The 17,688-nt window shown below is 53.0% G+C and overlaps 5 protein-coding genes across 5 annotated transcripts; 3 read left to right on the forward strand and 2 right to left on the reverse strand.

Annotated features, from left to right (window-relative positions):
* Positions 1-96: 96 nt before the first annotated feature.
* Positions 97-1,845, reverse strand: An16g01430 (uncharacterized protein; the record flags this gene model as incomplete). Its single annotated transcript, XM_059744925.1, has 2 exons — positions 97-1,682; positions 1,734-1,845. 2 exons carry the CDS (start codon positions 1,843-1,845, stop codon positions 97-99), a joined length of 1,698 nt encoding a protein of 565 aa, XP_059602699.1.
* A 451-nt stretch (positions 1,846-2,296) lies between these two features.
* An16g01440 (uncharacterized protein) lies at positions 2,297-3,124 on the forward strand (the record flags this gene model as incomplete). The annotated part of the gene is made up of 1 exon (XM_059744927.1): positions 2,297-3,124. The coding sequence occupies one exon, from the start codon at positions 2,297-2,299 to the stop codon at positions 3,122-3,124; it is 828 nt and encodes a 275-aa protein (XP_059602700.1).
* A 380-nt stretch (positions 3,125-3,504) lies between these two features.
* An16g01450 (uncharacterized protein) lies at positions 3,505-5,493 on the forward strand (the record flags this gene model as incomplete). The annotated part of the gene is made up of 5 exons (XM_059744928.1): positions 3,505-4,087; positions 4,181-4,596; positions 4,672-4,870; positions 4,934-5,149; positions 5,204-5,493. 5 exons carry the CDS (start codon positions 3,505-3,507, stop codon positions 5,491-5,493), a joined length of 1,704 nt encoding a protein of 567 aa, XP_059602701.1.
* A 1,077-nt stretch (positions 5,494-6,570) lies between these two features.
* An16g01460 (uncharacterized protein) lies at positions 6,571-7,694 on the forward strand (the record flags this gene model as incomplete). Its single annotated transcript, XM_001397422.3, has 3 exons — positions 6,571-6,868; positions 6,920-7,041; positions 7,098-7,694. The coding sequence occupies 3 exons, from the start codon at positions 6,571-6,573 to the stop codon at positions 7,692-7,694; spliced, it is 1,017 nt and encodes a 338-aa protein (XP_001397459.3).
* A 2,257-nt stretch (positions 7,695-9,951) lies between these two features.
* On the reverse strand, positions 9,952-16,366 carry An16g01470 (uncharacterized protein; the record flags this gene model as incomplete). The annotated part of the gene is made up of 2 exons (XM_059744929.1): positions 9,952-12,129; positions 12,182-16,366. The coding sequence occupies 2 exons, from the start codon at positions 16,364-16,366 to the stop codon at positions 9,952-9,954; spliced, it is 6,363 nt and encodes a 2,120-aa protein (XP_059602702.1).
* Between the last annotated feature and the right edge of the window lie 1,322 nt (positions 16,367-17,688).

Here is a 17,688-nt window from a genome sequence, read left to right on the forward strand (position 1 = left end):
CTAACTATGTTATTGATCCTGCGCGGATATCTCGGGATTGGAGTCAGCAGTGAGTAACTCATCAACGAACCGCTTGTCGTCTTCTCGATCTTTCTCCTATCCAGGATTAGCAAGATAACCTGGTGGCTTAGGTTCTGCGCTCGAAATGTCACTCACAATCATTTCCACAAGTCTATCTCCCAGGCGTTCCACCAAAAATCCCTGGCCACTTAAGATTAGTAGTTTAGTCCAACTCTTACCATGTGTTTTTAAAAACACGAATGCTTTACTGTTTCGTGGCAGCGATTCCTCTCCATCGCAAAGATGATCTACCCACTTGGTGCACGCATACTGCAGCGCTTGGGACACTTTCTGTGTCTTCGGCTCTGCTCCATTCTGTAGCTTGCCACTATCTTGCCCACATGCCTCATTGAGGAGGTCAAGGCAAGTATCCGCCAGCATAGAATGGCTCTGTTGTGGCGTTAAATAAAGGCTTGGATGCTCCATGGTGGTGACAAACTTGTGCAGGGAGATATGAAGGAAGCCTATTTGTTTGTTATTATCCTCAGGTATTCTGATAATAGAATGCAAGTCTTCCAACATGGAGTCAATGTCATCCATTTGTATCAAGTTTGCCAAAGCAGGCTTCGATAACATGCCACGGTTGTAAGTAATAGCGCATAATATTCGTCGAGTGGAGTTCCAGTAGGTGGCTTTTTCATGTTCATCCCAGGCATCATTGACGGAGTCATCCAAGATGCTAGTATATATTTTGTACAGCACTTCAATTGGTGTTCCCTTTTCCGGCCGTTCTGCATCTATATTTCTCAGTCTCTGCAAGACAATTTGGGGTGTTTTAGCATTTCGGATGTATTGACAAGCAGTGGCAGCCCAAAGGAAGAGGCCACGAGCAAAAATGACGAAAGTCGGAATGATCCCTGAGCCCCATAGAGACTTTGTTTCGAACGGTTCGAAGGGGGCCATAATTTTGCCAATTTCATGGTTCAATAACAATTTTATATCCGAGTCAACGATTCTGCGATTAATATCCTGTAATCTTAACGTCTTATGACGTATTCCGGAAAGCTCTGACCGAATGGCGGACTCTGGTCTACTCGCCAGAAACACGATCACCTTATTTTCGCAATCGTGAGTGATACTGGATAGAAGACGAAGAATCAAGCGTTGATCATTCTTCTCAGGACACAAGTCCAAGCCATCGACCACAATCAGTAATGGATTCTGATTCGGCTTCTTTGTGAATGCAGCAAGTGGCTCTTTCACAAGTCGTGTCCACTGTTCTGACAACCCTTGATAGGGTAAAAGTGGGCATCGTTCCAACACATCCTGAATAGCATTTTTCATGCTTGTATCGAAGCTGGCCAGCTGACAAGCAACGGCTGATGCAAAGATGTCCGCACTATTAGCATCACCATTCTCGTCTGTAAAGAAAAAGCTCGCAGCCAGCCGCGACTGCTGATCATAGTTTCGAGCCACTGTGCGAGCAACTGTGGTCTTTCCAGTCCCTGCCATTCCACTCAGCCAAAAGATACCCTCGTCATGGTCCGCATCAATCCATTCTGCTATGTCCTTCAATAAATCCACGCGAGTGCCCTCCAGGCAGAACGAGTCATGCTCCCTTTCCCGGGAGTTGAAGCAAGCGCTTTTCGCAAAGGGTAATGTCGAGAACACCTGGACATCTCCTGTCTGGTCTCAGCCCACTGTTCTGGTAGGTGGAGTCGCAATGTACCCACCAGTACCCATGTAGATCTTCTCTCCCGATACGCTGCCGAAGTTGTACTGCTTTCCGGTTCCAGCATAGAACTGGCCTGAAAGGGCGGGTCCGACAATTGCTTCCCCTCCCATAGTTCCAAGCGATATGAGATGTTTGGGGGAATTGGTAAACACACCTGATAGCCTGGCGGAGATTATAAGCAGTTTTGCAAGCGTCAGGCTAGAAATCTACCCCTCAGCAAGTGCATTAGTTTGGCCAATAACCGCCCGATCTCTAGCGCCTGGATGGTGATCCCGGACACTTGTTCCGCGAGCCTTGTCTGCTCGGCTGAAATGATACTTAAACAAGCAAATGATATTGATGATTGTTGCAGTAGGATCGCGTGGTTTTTCTTGCCCGCTGTTGGGAGTTATCAGCCCAATGGCTCTGTCGCGAGACTACACCGTCGGCATCTTCTGCCCACTTGAGGTCGAAATATGCGCCATTCACTATATGCTAGATGAAGTACACAGGCAAACACAATCCCGAACAACCCGGTATGTGTTGGGTAACCTCAGCGGGCACAATGTCGTAATTGCCACAATGCCCTACACGTTCCGGGGCAAGATCTCTACAGCAACCGCTGTCAGTCAGTTGAAGCGAGACTTCCCTAACGTCTCATATCTCCTACTTGTCGGTATTGGCGGTGGTATACCAACTCAAGGTATCGATGTTCGTCTAGGAGATGTAGTGATCAGTACCCCAACTGGAACGAATCCTGGAGTGGTCCAATACGACTTGGGCACAGCGTATCATGACAAGTTTGTGCGCGCCGAGCAGCATCTACTACCTCCTCCGCTCGAATGGCTACATGCTATATCTAGGATGAAGGTTACACATCGAGTAGAAGGTGATAATGTTGATCAGTTCATCGAAGAGCTACATACACGCTGTGCACGTCAGGCCTTTGTCCGCCCATCCCCTGATACAGACACCCTTTTCGAGCCGACATATGACCATGTTGAGGGTGAAGCAACCTGTAATCAATGTAGTCGAGACAGAGTTGCGCAGAGGCCACCACGCTCTGATCCCACCAAGCCAGTCATACATTTCGGACTCATCCTTTCCGGTGACTCAGTGATAAAAGACGCAGCAACAAGGGATCAAATCGCCAGGGATGAAGGCGGGGCCATTTGTTTCGAAATGGAGGCTGCAGCCATGATGAATGATTTCCCCTGTCTGGTCATCCGGGGCATCTGCGATTACGCCGATTCGCACAAGAACGATGTGTGGCATGAGTATGCCGCTGCAGCTGCCGCGGCGGTGGCTAAGGAAATTCTTCGGTTCATTGAGCCTAGTAAGTGGATCTTTTTCGGAGTTTATTTCGCAACTGGTAACCTTTTCAATTCAATACAGTTATTCCTCGAATAGAAGATGATCACGACTGCCCATCCACCGGTGTAGTGTCGTCGAATGGGGCGATCACGGGCACATTCTATGCGCAGAATGGCACGATCACCAACATCCAGACTATGACAGCGGCAGGGAATATCTATTTCGGATGAATCGATTGTCTTATTCCGCCTTAGTACCGAGTGTCAAGATTAGCTCTACCATTCCAGGGTTTCAGTCCATAAGGTTGCAGCCGCACATCTACATTTCAGGGTCAGCGTTAACCAGGTACGGTGACATCATCACATACTCACATTCCAGACCTCAACGTCAATCCTGCACACGATCCTCACATCCAACATCTACCTTAAGCCATGCTCAATTGACTCAATTCACCCACTTCAACTCCTCCTGAAGACATGCCCCCCCAATCCGCACCCACCGTCATATTCTGGCACCGCACCGACCTCCGCCTGCACGATAACCCAGCCCTGCAGGCTGCTCTCTCCCTCAACCCATCGACCTTCATCCCGATCTTCACCTGGGACCCGCACTATGCGTATCAGGTCCGCGTAGGCCCAAATCGCTGGCGCTTCCTGCTGGAATGCCAGAATGACCTCTCACAATCCTACCGCAAGCTGAACCCGAAGCAGAAGCTCTGGGTGGTTCGCGAAGCACCTCAAACCGTTTTCCCTAAGTTATTCAAAGCATGGGGTGCGACGCATCTCGTCTTTGAGAGTGACACAGATGGATATGCGCGGGAGCGCGATGAGACTATTAGGAAGTTAGCGAACGAGGCAGGGGTGGAGGTTATAGTGAAGTCTGGACGGACATTGTTCGATTCCGACGAGGTGGTGAAACAGAACAAGGGCGAGCCGACGATGAGTATTCATCAGGTGGAGAAGGCGATTGAGCAGATAAACAATGGGGTGCCGGATAGGCCTGTTGATGCGCCGGAGAGGATACCTGATCCGTTGGGAGAGGAGAAGATGAGGGATATAAGTGGGCTTGAACATGAGGTTCCAGATCACGAGGATGATATAAATGCTGCACATCGAACCAAGCATAACGACAATCAGTACAACAACATAGCAGGTCCCAAGGGCGACTTCTCCATTCCCACGCTGGACGAACTCTCCATCGATCCCAGCCAAGCAACAAGCCCCCATCACGGCGGCGAATCCATCGCGCTGGAGATGCTGACCACCTACCTGCAACAAAACGAAGACTACATTGCCACATTCGAAAAACCCAAGACTTCCCCCGCGGCCTTCCACCCACAAGCTACAACCCTCCTCTCGCCGCATCTGCACTTCGGCTCTCTCTCCGTGCGCAAATTCTGGCATGACGTGCAGGATACCCTCCAGCAGCGCGAATCAGCCCACAAACCTACCTCAGACCTCCCTACTAATCTCCCTGGACAACTCCTCTTCCGGGAAATGTTCTTCGCTGCGCAAGCAGCTCTAGGACCAGTGTATGCGCAGACGCGTGGGAACAAGATCGTGCGGTTCGTTCCGTGGCATTTACAATCTAATCATGATAAGGAGACGGGATTAGTTGACAGGACGTATACGGTTGACGATGAGCAAGCGGAGGTGTGGTTCCGACGGTGGAAGGAAGGGCGGACAGGATTTCCGTGGATCGATGCGTTGATGAGACAGCTGAAGAATGAGGGATGGATTCATCATCTGGGGAGACATAGTGTGGCGTGTTTTCTGACTAGGGGAGGATGTTATGTGCATTGGGAGAGGGGGGCGGAGGTGTTTGAGGAGTGGTTGATTGATCGTATGTATATCTATCTCATTCTGTGGAATTATGAAGGTGATGATGCTAATAGGAGCGAAACAGATGAAACAGCTTCTAATGTTGGGAACTGGATGTGGTTATCCTGCACGGCGTTCTTCACACAGTATAATAGATGCTATTCGCCGGTGGCATTTGGGAAGAAGTGGGATCCAGAAGGGCGGTTCATAAGACACTATATTCCGGAGCTAGAACACTATGATAAGAAGTATATTTATGAGCCGTGGAAGGCGCCGTTAGAAGATCAGAAGCGGTGGAAGTGTCGGGTAACTGGGGATGGGATGGTCGAGAAGGATGAAGAGACTGGGTTAAGAGCTTACCCGGAGCCGATGTTCGACTTTGATGAGAGGAGACAGACGTGTATTGCGCAGATGAAGGAGGCATATGAGGTGCATTTAATGGGGAATGATGAGAAGGTTATGGATGGGTCGTGGAAGGAGATATTTGAGTACGAGGTTAAGGATGGGAGGGTAGTGGATGAGACGAATGTGAAGGTGGATGGGGACGGAGGTCATCGTAAAGGAGGAGAGAAACGGGGGCGACAAGCAGGAGATCAGGATGGTGAAGATGAAGATGGAGGACATGGTTTGAAGAAGAAGAAATAGACGACTGAGTGCTGTCTATATCAAGTCATCCAAGACGCGGTATCCTCCAAATAATATACACATCTTCCCACTCACTGCTCTTCATGCCCCCTTCGACCTAAGCATCATTGAAGAGATTTTCAGATCAGTTCAATTCGTTCCATTTCCTTCATGCACATGCTTAGTCCCCTCTAAACGCTTCCCAGAAGGTAAAAGAAAAAATATCTATGTAGTCATCCTCAGTCAAGTTGTATCTATCCATGTGGTCCCAAAGCAACGAAAGATCACACATATGCAACCGTCTCCTTTGTCGCTGGAAAGACGAGAGTAATCAGTAGCCTTGTCCAAGACCTTATCCGCCTCATCTAGGTGGGCGTGGAACTTGCCCCGTTTTGAAGCTCTTACCACCAACCCAGGCCCAACTGCCCACAACATACTGGGCAATGTCGAAAGTGAGGTTCCAGTGAGAGCAACTGCGCCCATCGTTCTGAGAAACACCTTGGCGCAGCTCAGGAATATAATCCAGGGATTGGGAGACACTACTCACTTAGATATCAAATGATCTTACTACTCCGTATACTTGCTCAAAATTGGCAGTGTTATGGATGGGTTGTGGAGGGAGGTGTTTGCATTCGAGGAAATCGATGAGAATAATGGGAAGGTGCATTCGAGTACCACTATCATCACATCATCGTGACTGCCTCTTCCTAGAAAGGTCCCTCTCTTCAATTCCCACCATCTCTCATTCTTCCTCACTTTTCCTTTCACCATCCCCCGCTTACTTCCAACTCGTGCCTCCCCCTCGATCACAACTTCGTCTTCTGTCAGTTTGATCTTCGTTTAGCCGCCCCCGTGGCACACGGCGTAAGCTGGTGCCAGTATTCCTGCCCCTGCTCTCTCGCTCGCCCGGTACACGGCGTAAGCTGGTACCGGTATCCCCTCATCCTCTCGTCCGGCCTCCTCGTCTCCTTGTCTGGCTGGCACACGGCGTAAGCTGGTGCCGATAGCCCCTTGTCGTCTCGTTTGTCGTCCGCCTCCTCCCCTCGTCGTCTCTCGACCGGCTGGTACACGGCGTAAGCTGGTGCCAATTTTTTCGTGATGTCGACATCCACTCCTACCTCGCAATCTACCTGTCCTTCTCCCAACCAGCCCTTGTCGACCATGGGCCCTGCTGACGAGCTCCTTGATCCATGGCGACGTGATCTGATCGCTCGGCTGTCTCGATTTATGGAATATCCAGAAACTGATTCGATCGGATGGGCTTGCTTGTGGTTTGCAGATCTCTCTACAATGGAGGATCTTATCAAAGCCTGTGAACAGAATCCGCCAACCGTCTCCCGTCATATATCCGCTGCTCTGAAGAAGAATGACCAGAGAGCACAAGCTATCAGAGCTTGTAAGTGAATCGACTGACCATGTAATCGATCTTGCGCTGATCCAGTACCAGGGGCATCTGCACGGTCCAGTGAAGACTCGGGAGAGCCTTCTGCAGACGAAGAATCAGACACAGAAGAGCCTCCAACTAAGAAGCGCCGGCTTACTTCGGATCCTTGTCGTGCAAAAGAGCTAGTAAGTTGAACAGACATAATACCCGATTGAGTCACTGTTTTACTAATACTACCAAGTGCGAGGAGCGAGATGATGAGAAGTGTGTTCTCACCGGTTGCACTGTTCCAGTCGAAGTGGTGCACATAATCCCCAGAAGCTTCGGCAAGGGTGAAGAGGGACTCAGCGACTTTTGGGAAGCTTTAGAATGTTACTGGTCCCCAGAAAATGTCAGCGCCTGGAAGGAACAGGTCTTAGACCCAGATGGAGTCGACACCTGTTCTAATCTCATGTGTCTGGTGAATGTGGCCCGCAGATTATGGGAACTTGCGGTGTTTGCCTTGAAACCTCTGTCCCTGAGTGAGGATAAAAGGCAGCTTGAAGTACAATTCTATTGGCTGCCGATGAACAGATACCGACAGACAATGCCAGTAACGGCCATCCCCAGTCCTTTCCCTCACAATCTTTCCAGCACGAATGCTGGATATACAACCGTGCTATGTAATATTGTCACGCGCTCGAGGATATCCTCTGGGGACATCTTTACCTTTAAGACCGATGACCCAGTGGGTCACCCCCTTCCATCCATGCAGCTACTGAACATGCAGTGGATTCTAACTCGGGTCCTTGCCCTCAGCGGCGCCGCCTGGGTGACCGAGGAAGAGGAAGACCAATAAAGCGCTCTCTTGAGAAGGTCTTGCGAATCGTGCAGACAGCTTGTTTCTGAGAGAAACTCATTAGCTTCAAGGAGAATGTGGGCTTTTTATATACGGGTTGCACGGCTTTATTTGTCGGTATTGATAGCCAATAGCCAATAGCTGTGTAGGTGTGTTACGTCACATATTCTTTACTTCATTGCTGTTTGCCTTCAAATAATAAAGACCTGAGCCACTCCGTAGGATAATCCCCTACAAGATCAAGGCGCGGGACAGTGACTGCTGCAGCTGCGGGAAGGCATCCCAGACCGGTGAAGCACCTGCATAGCTAGCATCTTCCAGTAGCAGGCTCGATCGGATATAAGAAATGAAGTGAATTGGTTCGAATTGAATTGTCAAAGCAAAGTTTCTTAAACTGAGTGATACACGAGCGAGTCTCACTGATATTGGCAAAGTCCTTTGTCACATTTGAATCTCTCTCTCGCAGATAAACAGCAGATGGTCGCGAGACGAGTCATGCATGATGTGGATAGTGGCTAGGCAGAGATGGCCTTGCAAGATGTTAGTTACCGAAAAAAGCCATTTTTAGTTTTCACTTTATCATGTGGTGAGATAGGCTGAGTACTCAGCTAAGGCTAAGTACTAATACTATAACTTGGCGATTCTGGCGGGTGTAAAATGATAGTATACATCATGTAACGAGATACTTAGGCGGCAGCTACTTACTAGTACCAGCAATCGGGAGTTGTGGCTGGCAGTGCGGCTGTTTATATGTTTTCCGTGTCGACTTCGCAGGTTCTCTCACGTTGGCTCATGTAATAAACTGTCAAAGAAACTGGGGGGTGCACTACTCATCCGAGTATGAAATGATATTACTACACAATATAACTGAACTAATTGACAAGATTATGAATGGGTCACGCAGGGAAGTGTTTGGACTTAGAGAAAAGATGACAAGGTTGTATATTATATCTATAATCGTCTCCGTTTACACTTATATTCCCTTTCCAGGAATGAACGGTCATACCTATCTTCCCACTCACTACTACCAGTACTAGTATCACCCTGTCTCTTCACTGTTTGTCTCATACCAGCATCATAAGAGGAAAGGTAATAGAATCTCTCCTCTTCACATCCCCTTCCGCCTAAGACCCAATAAGCACACACACATATCCCAATCAAATCCATCTCCAAAAAGGAAAAGAGAACATACCTATATTCCCACCACGCATATCCAAACTATATCTATATCTATGTCCCAAAAGAAACAAAAGATCACGAATATGTAACCTCCTCCTCAGACCCTCCCGAAGCAGCGCATGCTGATATCGTCGATGATGGAGTCTATTTCTCAGATCGTGGGTCGTTTGCTCATATATCGGGGATGATCTTTGTTGGTTTATGGTGTTATTCTCATAGGTATGATATGCTTTGTGTTGTGTAGGTTGGTTTGGACGTGCATGTGTGTATTGATGTTGATTTGGGAGTGGGTAGCCGTAGGCTGGATATGCAATAACGGAAGGTTGTTTCTGATTGTGGGCCATTATTGGGATTTGTAGGTAGGATGTGGAGAGGTCATGATGGTGGTATTGAGGGATATAGTATATCAGCCTCTGTTCATGGGGGTGGTAATATGAGGACGACACGGTCAGGATAATCGGATTGGAGAAGTTTGGTTTGTAGACTACAGAAATCGGGTTGGGTATATCCATATTTTAAGTACTATAAATGCTAGTACTCCGTATCGCTACTCAACATACTATCTATACTATAAGGTTGACTGGCTAGTACGCAAGTCTTTAGCTTAGCTCACGCGTCATATGGGATCTCAGCGCTAGATCTCCTCGCTTACAGTACTCCAGCCATCTCATTGGATCATTCTCTATGGGGTACTACATGCCACGACATGGCGTGCGTCAGCTTCCAGCTAGCCAAGCGCCAGCGGCCGTTTCAGCTTTGAGGATCCACTTCTGATTTCAAGAATAATCTACAATCAAGAATATCTGCAGATATCTTCAATTAACTCTTTCAACCGCTGTGTCATGCTTTTCACTATTGCCATCCATCGAGTCGTCTACTGTACATGATTCATAAGAAGATACGGCCCAGGCCGAACAATCCAACCAGAATTGAAGGTGGAAAACTGAAGAAGAATGAGAAGAAAAGATGGCTCTAAGAATAATACACACCACACTCCCACAGTATAGACAGAGATGACGGTGACTGTGCAGCGATAATGCAATCAAAGATGAAACTGTCAATACCTTCCACCGCAAGTCTATCGAGGTGGGTGCTGTGACATTGGCCCGGGCAATGGCCCGGCATTAGAACCCTGGCTGTACACTCGGTGGTGGCCTGAATTAGGATGACCACCGGGAACCGTCTCCACAAGCGCTCCAGGAGCCCCAGGTCGTGCTTGAAGGGGGTGCATCGATCCAACGGCCGCAGGTCCACTGGGCGCATAGCTTAGCCCTCCGCCGGGACTTGGCTGCAGAATTGCTGGGGGTGTATAGGAGCGGCCCATCGACATCGACTGTGGCCCCGGACCAGGTAAGCCCGCTGCCCGGGAGACCGATGCCTGCGGGGGTGGAGTGTTGTGGCCGTACGGCCCACTGGCCAAGCCAAGCGTCTGGCGGTGCGCGGCCTGCTGATGAGCTCCATTGACCATGGTCTGCACATGCTGCTGATATGACTGATGCGCCGCATGCTGTTGCGCGGACAGATGGCTGGATCCAGGCGTGGCTGGCGCGGGTGAGGCGTACGATACCGTGGCTGGTGGCTGTCGCGACCCCATCCCGAGCAGATTCGCGGGGGACTGTATCGGCGTAGGCGGACCTTGACGGGTACCATAAGCGAGGCTGCTGGTACGTTGGGTGGGTGAACCGATGCTCTGGCGATACATTTGGCTTTGTGCCGCCAGTTCGCGCGACGACGCAGTAGCCTGTGCGTGAGACACCGGTGAAGGGGCATATGCGGATCCATGATACGCTGGACGCTGCGCAGTCACTGATGCGGGAGTTGGGACAGGAGATGGAGCGGTGAGGTTCGGCAAGGGAGGATTAGACAAAGATTGTGTGGACGTATAAGGGGAGTAGGGTGGCTGAGACGCAAGTGTGGTGGTAGGACGGCTACTAGATTGCGACGGAGCCTGGGGTGGTTGTGGGGGTGGCTGTCCGCGAGGGTCAAACCGGGCCATCCAATCGTTATTCGCAGGCGCTGCCGAGCCTCCCGGAACAGAACTGTAGGACTGGTAATCTGCATAAGCGCGCGACGGCGGCAGATACTGGCTTGGGGGACCGTAGGCCGGAGCTCTCTGCTGAGATGACAGAACAGTCTCCTCTTGACGCGGGGGTGGCTGTTGCGGGATTGACTGCATCCCATTGTAGACAGGCCGAGAGGGTGACCCAGTGTGCCCTGCGGGTGCCGAAGACGACGGGTCGCCAGCGAATCGTTTGCGCGGCTGAGGTTCTTCCGGCTCGTCATTCAGGATGTTCATAATGTTCGACCGCTTCGCCGGCACGCGAGGTGCCTCAGGCGGCTCCGCAGGAGGCGGTCCAGGTCGAGACAGCTCCTTGGGTGGTGATAAAATGGAGGTGGACTGGGAAACGCCAACGTGTCCGGGCAGTGCAAAATAAGGCCGTTGAGACATAGAATCACGTCGAATGGGCGATATTTCCGGCTCCGGCCGCTGCAGCGGTTGCGCTGGGGAGCTCGGGGTTTTCGTGAGGCTATGCTGACGGGAGTGGGATCCTGCAGGCATCAAGGAAGGTTGAGGCTGAGGTTGCAAATAGGCCTGCTGCGAGCCTGGCAACGCCGTTTGTGCCGGAAGTAATGGTGACCGGTGCACGTCCACGCTGGCGGGTCGAAATCCTTGGGCATGGAGAGGCTCCAGCCGTGACATCTCAGATGCGGATACCGGAGTTTGTCGCACGGACATGGGGGCTTCCTGGGGCCGTGTGGCGGCTGCATGCGACAGCACCGTTGCTGGGACCTCTCGTCGCTCTTCGGCAAAATATCCCATTCGGGGTCCCTGCAATCGCGATGGCAAGGGTGCCTGAGAGCTCATGACGCGAGCAGGATCTTCACTAAGCATGGGACCGCCTGTCATTGGAGCACTAGTGGCTTGCGCAAGCGGTGGGTACCGCGACACATTTCGCTCTTTCTCTTGGGCTGCGCGAGAATGCAGGGGCGCCTGCTGGGGGGTTGAACTGGCGGTTTTGCCCTTGGATCCCAAACGACTGTCATCCGTATCCGGCGCGCTATCAGTGTGCGGAGCGAGAGGCCGAGGCATGATGATGGAAGATGGCGTAGCTTCGTAACGCCGCTTAGAGGCGAAATTAGGGACGGGCAGTGGACCTGTAGGCTCACCACGAGCTTTCTTGGTCTCTGCATCTGCAACAATATCCTCAAAGTCCTTTTGACCCGAGTCAATGCGGCGCTGAAAGTAGTTCTTAACCTGTGCCAGAGTTAATTGCTGATAGCCACATTGATGAGGCAGGGGAGCATACCATAACCGTGGTTTTCGTCTTCATAAAGTTGGATATACCCTCAAAGTCACGGCCAAAGTGCGCCAGCAGCAAAGGAAAATCGCGCTGTTCAGGCACCGACCAGTAACTCGTCGGTTGTAGAGACCCGTAGCCGCCCACCTCGGGCTGCCGGGCAGGTGCCGGAGTCTCCTGCTCAGTGGATTCAAAGACATACACGCCCTCCTTCGGACGGCCCCGACCAGACCTTGCGCGCGGTGGCACATCGGTTGCCTCCCGCTCTTGCGGCTCCTTGGGCCGCACGGCCGGGGCTTCGGTGGCTCCATCCAAGGATGGCTCCGTAGATTCCACCTTTGGTGCAGGAGTGACGGCAGCGGCTGCCACTGGAACGGGTGTGGTCTGGAGGGATTGCTCCGAGGGGGTAGGCTGTGGTGTTTGCTGCTGCTGTTGTTGCTGTTGCTGTTGCTGCTGCTGCTGTTGCTGTTGTTGTTGTTGTTGTTGTTGCTGCTGCTGCTGTTGCTGCGCTTGCTGCTGCTGGGCAGCCTTCCCTCGTCGGCCACCTCGCGTGCCTGTACCACTTCGGGGCCCACGTCGGCTAGGCTTCTCTGATTGCTCGCCATCCTTGGAAGCATTCCCACGGCGGCCGTTGTTGTCCGTATCGGCAGACGAGTCTCCAAACGTTGGGGCAGCGGCTCGTCGAGGACGGCCAGTGTCGGTGACTGGAGCAGGCTCCTCTTCACCTTCATAGTCCGGTTTCACAACACCCAGGTCAGCCATAAGCGCATTAGACTTGGGTCGAGCAGATCGCCGGGCACGCCCACGACGGCTCCACCGTTTGTTGAGCTTGGCCTTGTACTTGATCTCTTCTTTGGTCAAGTAATAATGAATAATACACTGCTGGAAATCCCGTCCTGGAAGCGATTCTGCAATTTTACCCCATTTCTTCGGATGTGCCATGAACGCGTCAGTGAAGATTTCGTGCTCTTCCTGACTAAAATCATTCCGAGGCGGGAGGAAACCAAAGACATCCATGGCCTGAGCTGGGTCAATAATGTTGTTGGTATCTTTGTAGATGCCTGCCTTCACCTCTGGCGGCTCGAGCATCTCAGGAATCACGGCCTCCCGGGCGAGGTCCGGCTGTGCGGTAGCCTTGTTGCCGCGACGCTTCTCCAGTTCTTCTTGGGCAGAAATCTCAGAGGCACGCAGGGCGTTCTGGAAGTCTAGTTCGCTATTTCCCTTGTACCGTCTTCCGCTTTCCACCGTAGGTGTAGGCGTCGCCGTGGCCGGGGCAGCAGGTGGTGTGGTGGGCCCGGGGCTACCCGAAGCTTTTTCCTTCGCATGATCCAACTCCCACACATTCAGCCTCCAAGGCTTGTAGAAGGATAGATAATCCAACCTCAACTCGGCATTCTTCCGCGCCACATCCTTGCGACGTTTCATGATGATGTCGCGAAAGGTGTCCTTCAAACGTTCATGAGTTGCCGCATTCTCCTGGTAAACCTCCAAGTCGGATAACGGTGTGGGTGGACCAGAGTTCAAGAACGGCAGACTCTCGAGAGTAAGTGCATCAGCCGCAGGAACAGAATCCAGGACAACCTTGGCGGGTGGCTCATGTTCTTCAGCCTTGCCATTCGGCTCGGTTTCCATCTCGGGTGCCGACGGTTCCTCCTTGGCCATCTTGGTGTCCTCGGCTAATACTGGAGGTGTGGGCGCCTTTTCAGGCACCTGATCATGGGCAATCATCCCCAGATACTGGATGCGCATAAGCAGCGCCACGATATTGGGGTCTTCCAAGGGTGACGGTGGCAGTTCAGCACGGAGAGCATTCATATCCTTTTCGAAGATCTGCTTCCGCTCTTCGAGATAGTCCTGTGTGAACACAACATTCTCATCCTCGTCTTCGTCGCTGGAACGTCCAAAATCTGGTATGACGACTGTACTTTGATCCTTAGGTGCCTCCTTGGGTATTTCTTTCAGTGCTTCCTTAGGCGCCTCAGTGGGCGCTTCTCTAGGCACCTCCTTCTCGGCAGGCTTCTCCTCGGCAACTGGCTTTTTCGCATCAATTTCAGGCACATCCACGTCCATGGCCGGCTCAAACGAGACCGCAGGCTCCTGGGGCTTTGTTTCTACAGGTTCATCTTCGCCGACAATCTCACCCGCCTCAAGTCCATTGGAAGACTCATCGGCCTGACTTTGCGACTCGAGCTTATGGTCTTCGCTGAGAGACAGGCTTCGCTCCTTGCCATCGATGGAATCGCGTTTTGGTGGTGATGCAGCACTCGGACCGGAGGGTGGACCGGTGAAACCCGGACGAACCCATTGTTTCATGGCTTTAGTCGAGCCACGTGAAATTGACGGGCGTTGCTGAAGTGCACGGGGCCCTGTAGGAATACTCGATGTGGGCATCCGAGGTGAGGTGTGCGGACCCGGGGAAGTGGCTGACCCTGTGGCCGATGGCCTCCGTCCAAGTTCTGGGGAAGTCATCGTGGGTCCTAGTTTTCTCGGAGACGGTGTTTCGTGAGCTCCTGGTGCATCTTTGTGGACCATCGCCGCAGGAGCAGTAGGAGGTGAGATATCTGTTGGTTTCGGCCCACCGGCTGCTGCTGGGGCGTGCGGCTTCGGGGGTCGGGTAGCCAGCTCAGGTTTTGGTGGGATATCAGGCGTCTCTTCACGGCGCGTATCGTCACGTCGAACCCTTTGCTCCAGAGGTTGTTGGGGAGGGCCTCTCTCCGCTTTGGGCGCGGTCGGAGGATGCATTGGGGCTTTTGGCGGAAGCTCATGCCGTTCCTTTTCTTGTTTCGCAGTTGCGGCGGCTGTTGACGTCGATTCTACGGGGGGTTTCTCCGATTTTTCGGATTTCTCGACCTTGTCTGGCTTCTCAAGCTTGTCTGGCTTCTCCGACTTCTCCGGCTTCTCTGCAGGGATCTCGGGTAGGGGCGCGGTGACGGAACCGAATGCTGGCACCTGGGGAGCGGCCGGAGGCGGGGATCGCTTCACGGGAGGAGGGGCCAGGTCCTTCGGTGGCTGCTCGGGCAAGGGCGTTGGTGGTTCAGTGCGCTCTATGCGTTCAATGCGCTCAATGCGGTCCATGCGTTGCGAATCACGACGTGCCTCTCCCGCCGAGGGCTTCCGGGGCGGCTCTGCGGGTGGATGGTCCGGAGGCCGTTCAGGCAGACCAGGAACCGGCAGTACGGCTGGCCCAGTCACCGACGACACGGTCGAGCTGCTCGGAAGTCGATTCTCGGTGCGACTGGGGGGACGATCGCGCTTCCAATGATCGCCGGGTCTTTCACGTTCGTCGCGTTCAACCCGGCGGTCCACCTCCTCCCGCCGTTCGAACCTTTCCCGTCGTTCGAGCTCCCGTTCCCTGTCACGCTCGCGCCGGTCAGGATCGCGATCACGATCGAGGATCACCCGGTCGCGGTCCCGATCACGATCACGCTCCCGCTCGCGATCTAGAATCCGGTCTCGTTCACGCTCCCGATCCCTTTCCCGCTCGCGATCCCTCTCGCGCTCGCGCTCACGGTCCCACCGGGCGTCGCGGGACCGACTTCGACGTCTGAAGGAATCGCGATCATCCAGATACGGCATTCGACCGCGACCGCGTCCCGAGTCCCATTCACCTCGGCCACGTCCACGCATGGGCGGGCCACTGCGGGGGTGATGACCGCCACCGGACGGGACATCGGGTACGGCGGATGATACCGAGATCATGCTGTCTCGGGAGCCCCGTCGCATTCGAATCATGTCTGCATCTCGTCCGAGGGGTTCCCTCATATCTCGAAAGTCGCGGGGAGGCGGCGGGGAGCGAGAGCGGCCACGGCCAAAGCCGATGCGCGATTCTCGCGGGTCGAAATCGCGGTCACGGCGGCCCCAGTCTCTGTCGCGGTCGAGATCTCGGCGAAAGGGCGGTGGTCCATCCCGGATGTCTCGAAAGTCGCGGTCACGGTCGCGATCCCGATCTCGTACGTCGCGGTCCCGGTCCCGAAAGTCTCCACGGCCCGGATAGCCTCTGCCACGCCCACCGAATGGGGCTCCTCGTGGGGGGTCGATCAAGGCCTTGGGGCCCCGGGGGGGTTCCCTGCCCAGCGGGGGTAAATTCGCATCGTCAGCGCCACGGGGGCCAACGGGGGGTCGACGGTCACCAAAGCGTTGAGGCGAACGGTCACGGGAATTGAACCCAGACAATGGAGGGTATCTGGACGACATCACCAGGTCATGCTAGTGAGCGTGAGCTAAAGTAACCTGGCAGGAGAGCCTGCCACAGGTTAGTTGCAAGGTAATTGCAGTAGAATAGGGAATATGATGTAAATGGTAAGTAGATGTAAAGATGCAAGGAAAAAGAAAAAAGAAAGTAAAAAAAGAAAACAAGAATATGTCACACAATGAGCGCAATGAATGGTAGGCAGGGAAGGATAGCCAGCAAAGGGACGGAACGGTCCCAACAGAGACGAGACAAGACGAGACGAGACGAGACAGCCGCCGCCCGCTCCAGCAGCGCCAGTCAGAAGCGCCTAAGGCGGCGAACGGGGGAGTGGAGAGCACGTGACAGCAGGGAAGCATGGAAGGGGCACGGGCCAGGCAGGCAGGCAGGCAGCTTAGATAAGCAGCCAATGAGTGGTGCGCAAATCGGGCTGCGGATCCCAATTTGGCACTCAAGCAAGATTGCAGCCATGATTGACGGATTCCATCACCTTAGCGCCAGCCACTTGGCGCGGCCTGTTTCACCCGGAACTGCCAGCGCCTGTGGGAGCTTTTTCAAGGTGGATCGATCGTCCGAGGGAAGTCACAGGATCAGAACCTGTTCATGATCATGGTGGATTTCCACACCCCCCAGTCCGCCAAAAAGGAGCATGGCCCTTCTGCTGGGACTGGCATTGGGTTCGAGATGGGGGACTGAAGGGGGCGCGCCGATAGTTCGATCCAGGTCCCCGGGACAAAAGTGACTGGTGACAAAAAGTGAAGCACGATCCTGCACCCGCGGACGGCCTGCCCACGACCAACGCAAAAAAAGTGGAAAGAAGGGAGCATAGTGATGACAGGCCAGAAAAACCAAGACTGGGCATCAAACTGGAAAGCGCGCGTAAAATAGCAAAAAGAGGAGAAATCTCCGCACCTGGGAGTCTATGCAACGTGTCAAGCCGTGAACCCAAAGTAGACCTGCAAGGAGACCACGCCGGGCAGCAAAATCGCAAATTGCAGCAGTTACGGGGACGTCTGCTTCTGGGATTATTCGAGATCCGTTCGTTGCTCTCTCTCGGAAGTCGGAGCCGAAAAACGTCGAGGACCAGCCTGGGGGGGGAAATAGGGACGCGAGTAGTTAAATAAGGTAAGACAAAGAGAGCCGAAATGAAGGAAAAGAAAGTGTGTATAAGAGTGTGTGAGTGGACTGATTGAAGGGGATGTTCGGAATTGGAGGTGAGAAAGGGAAGATGGGGGAGAGGGGGAAGTTAGTTAGTTGGTGGTGGTGGTTTGAGGCAGGATCTTGAAAGACAAAAACGGAGGAACGAGAAATGGGGCAGAGACGATGG

Source organism: Aspergillus niger (assembly GCF_000002855.4).
Source record: "Aspergillus niger supercontig An16".
Classification (NCBI taxonomy): Eukaryota; Fungi; Ascomycota; class Eurotiomycetes; order Eurotiales; family Aspergillaceae; genus Aspergillus; species Aspergillus niger.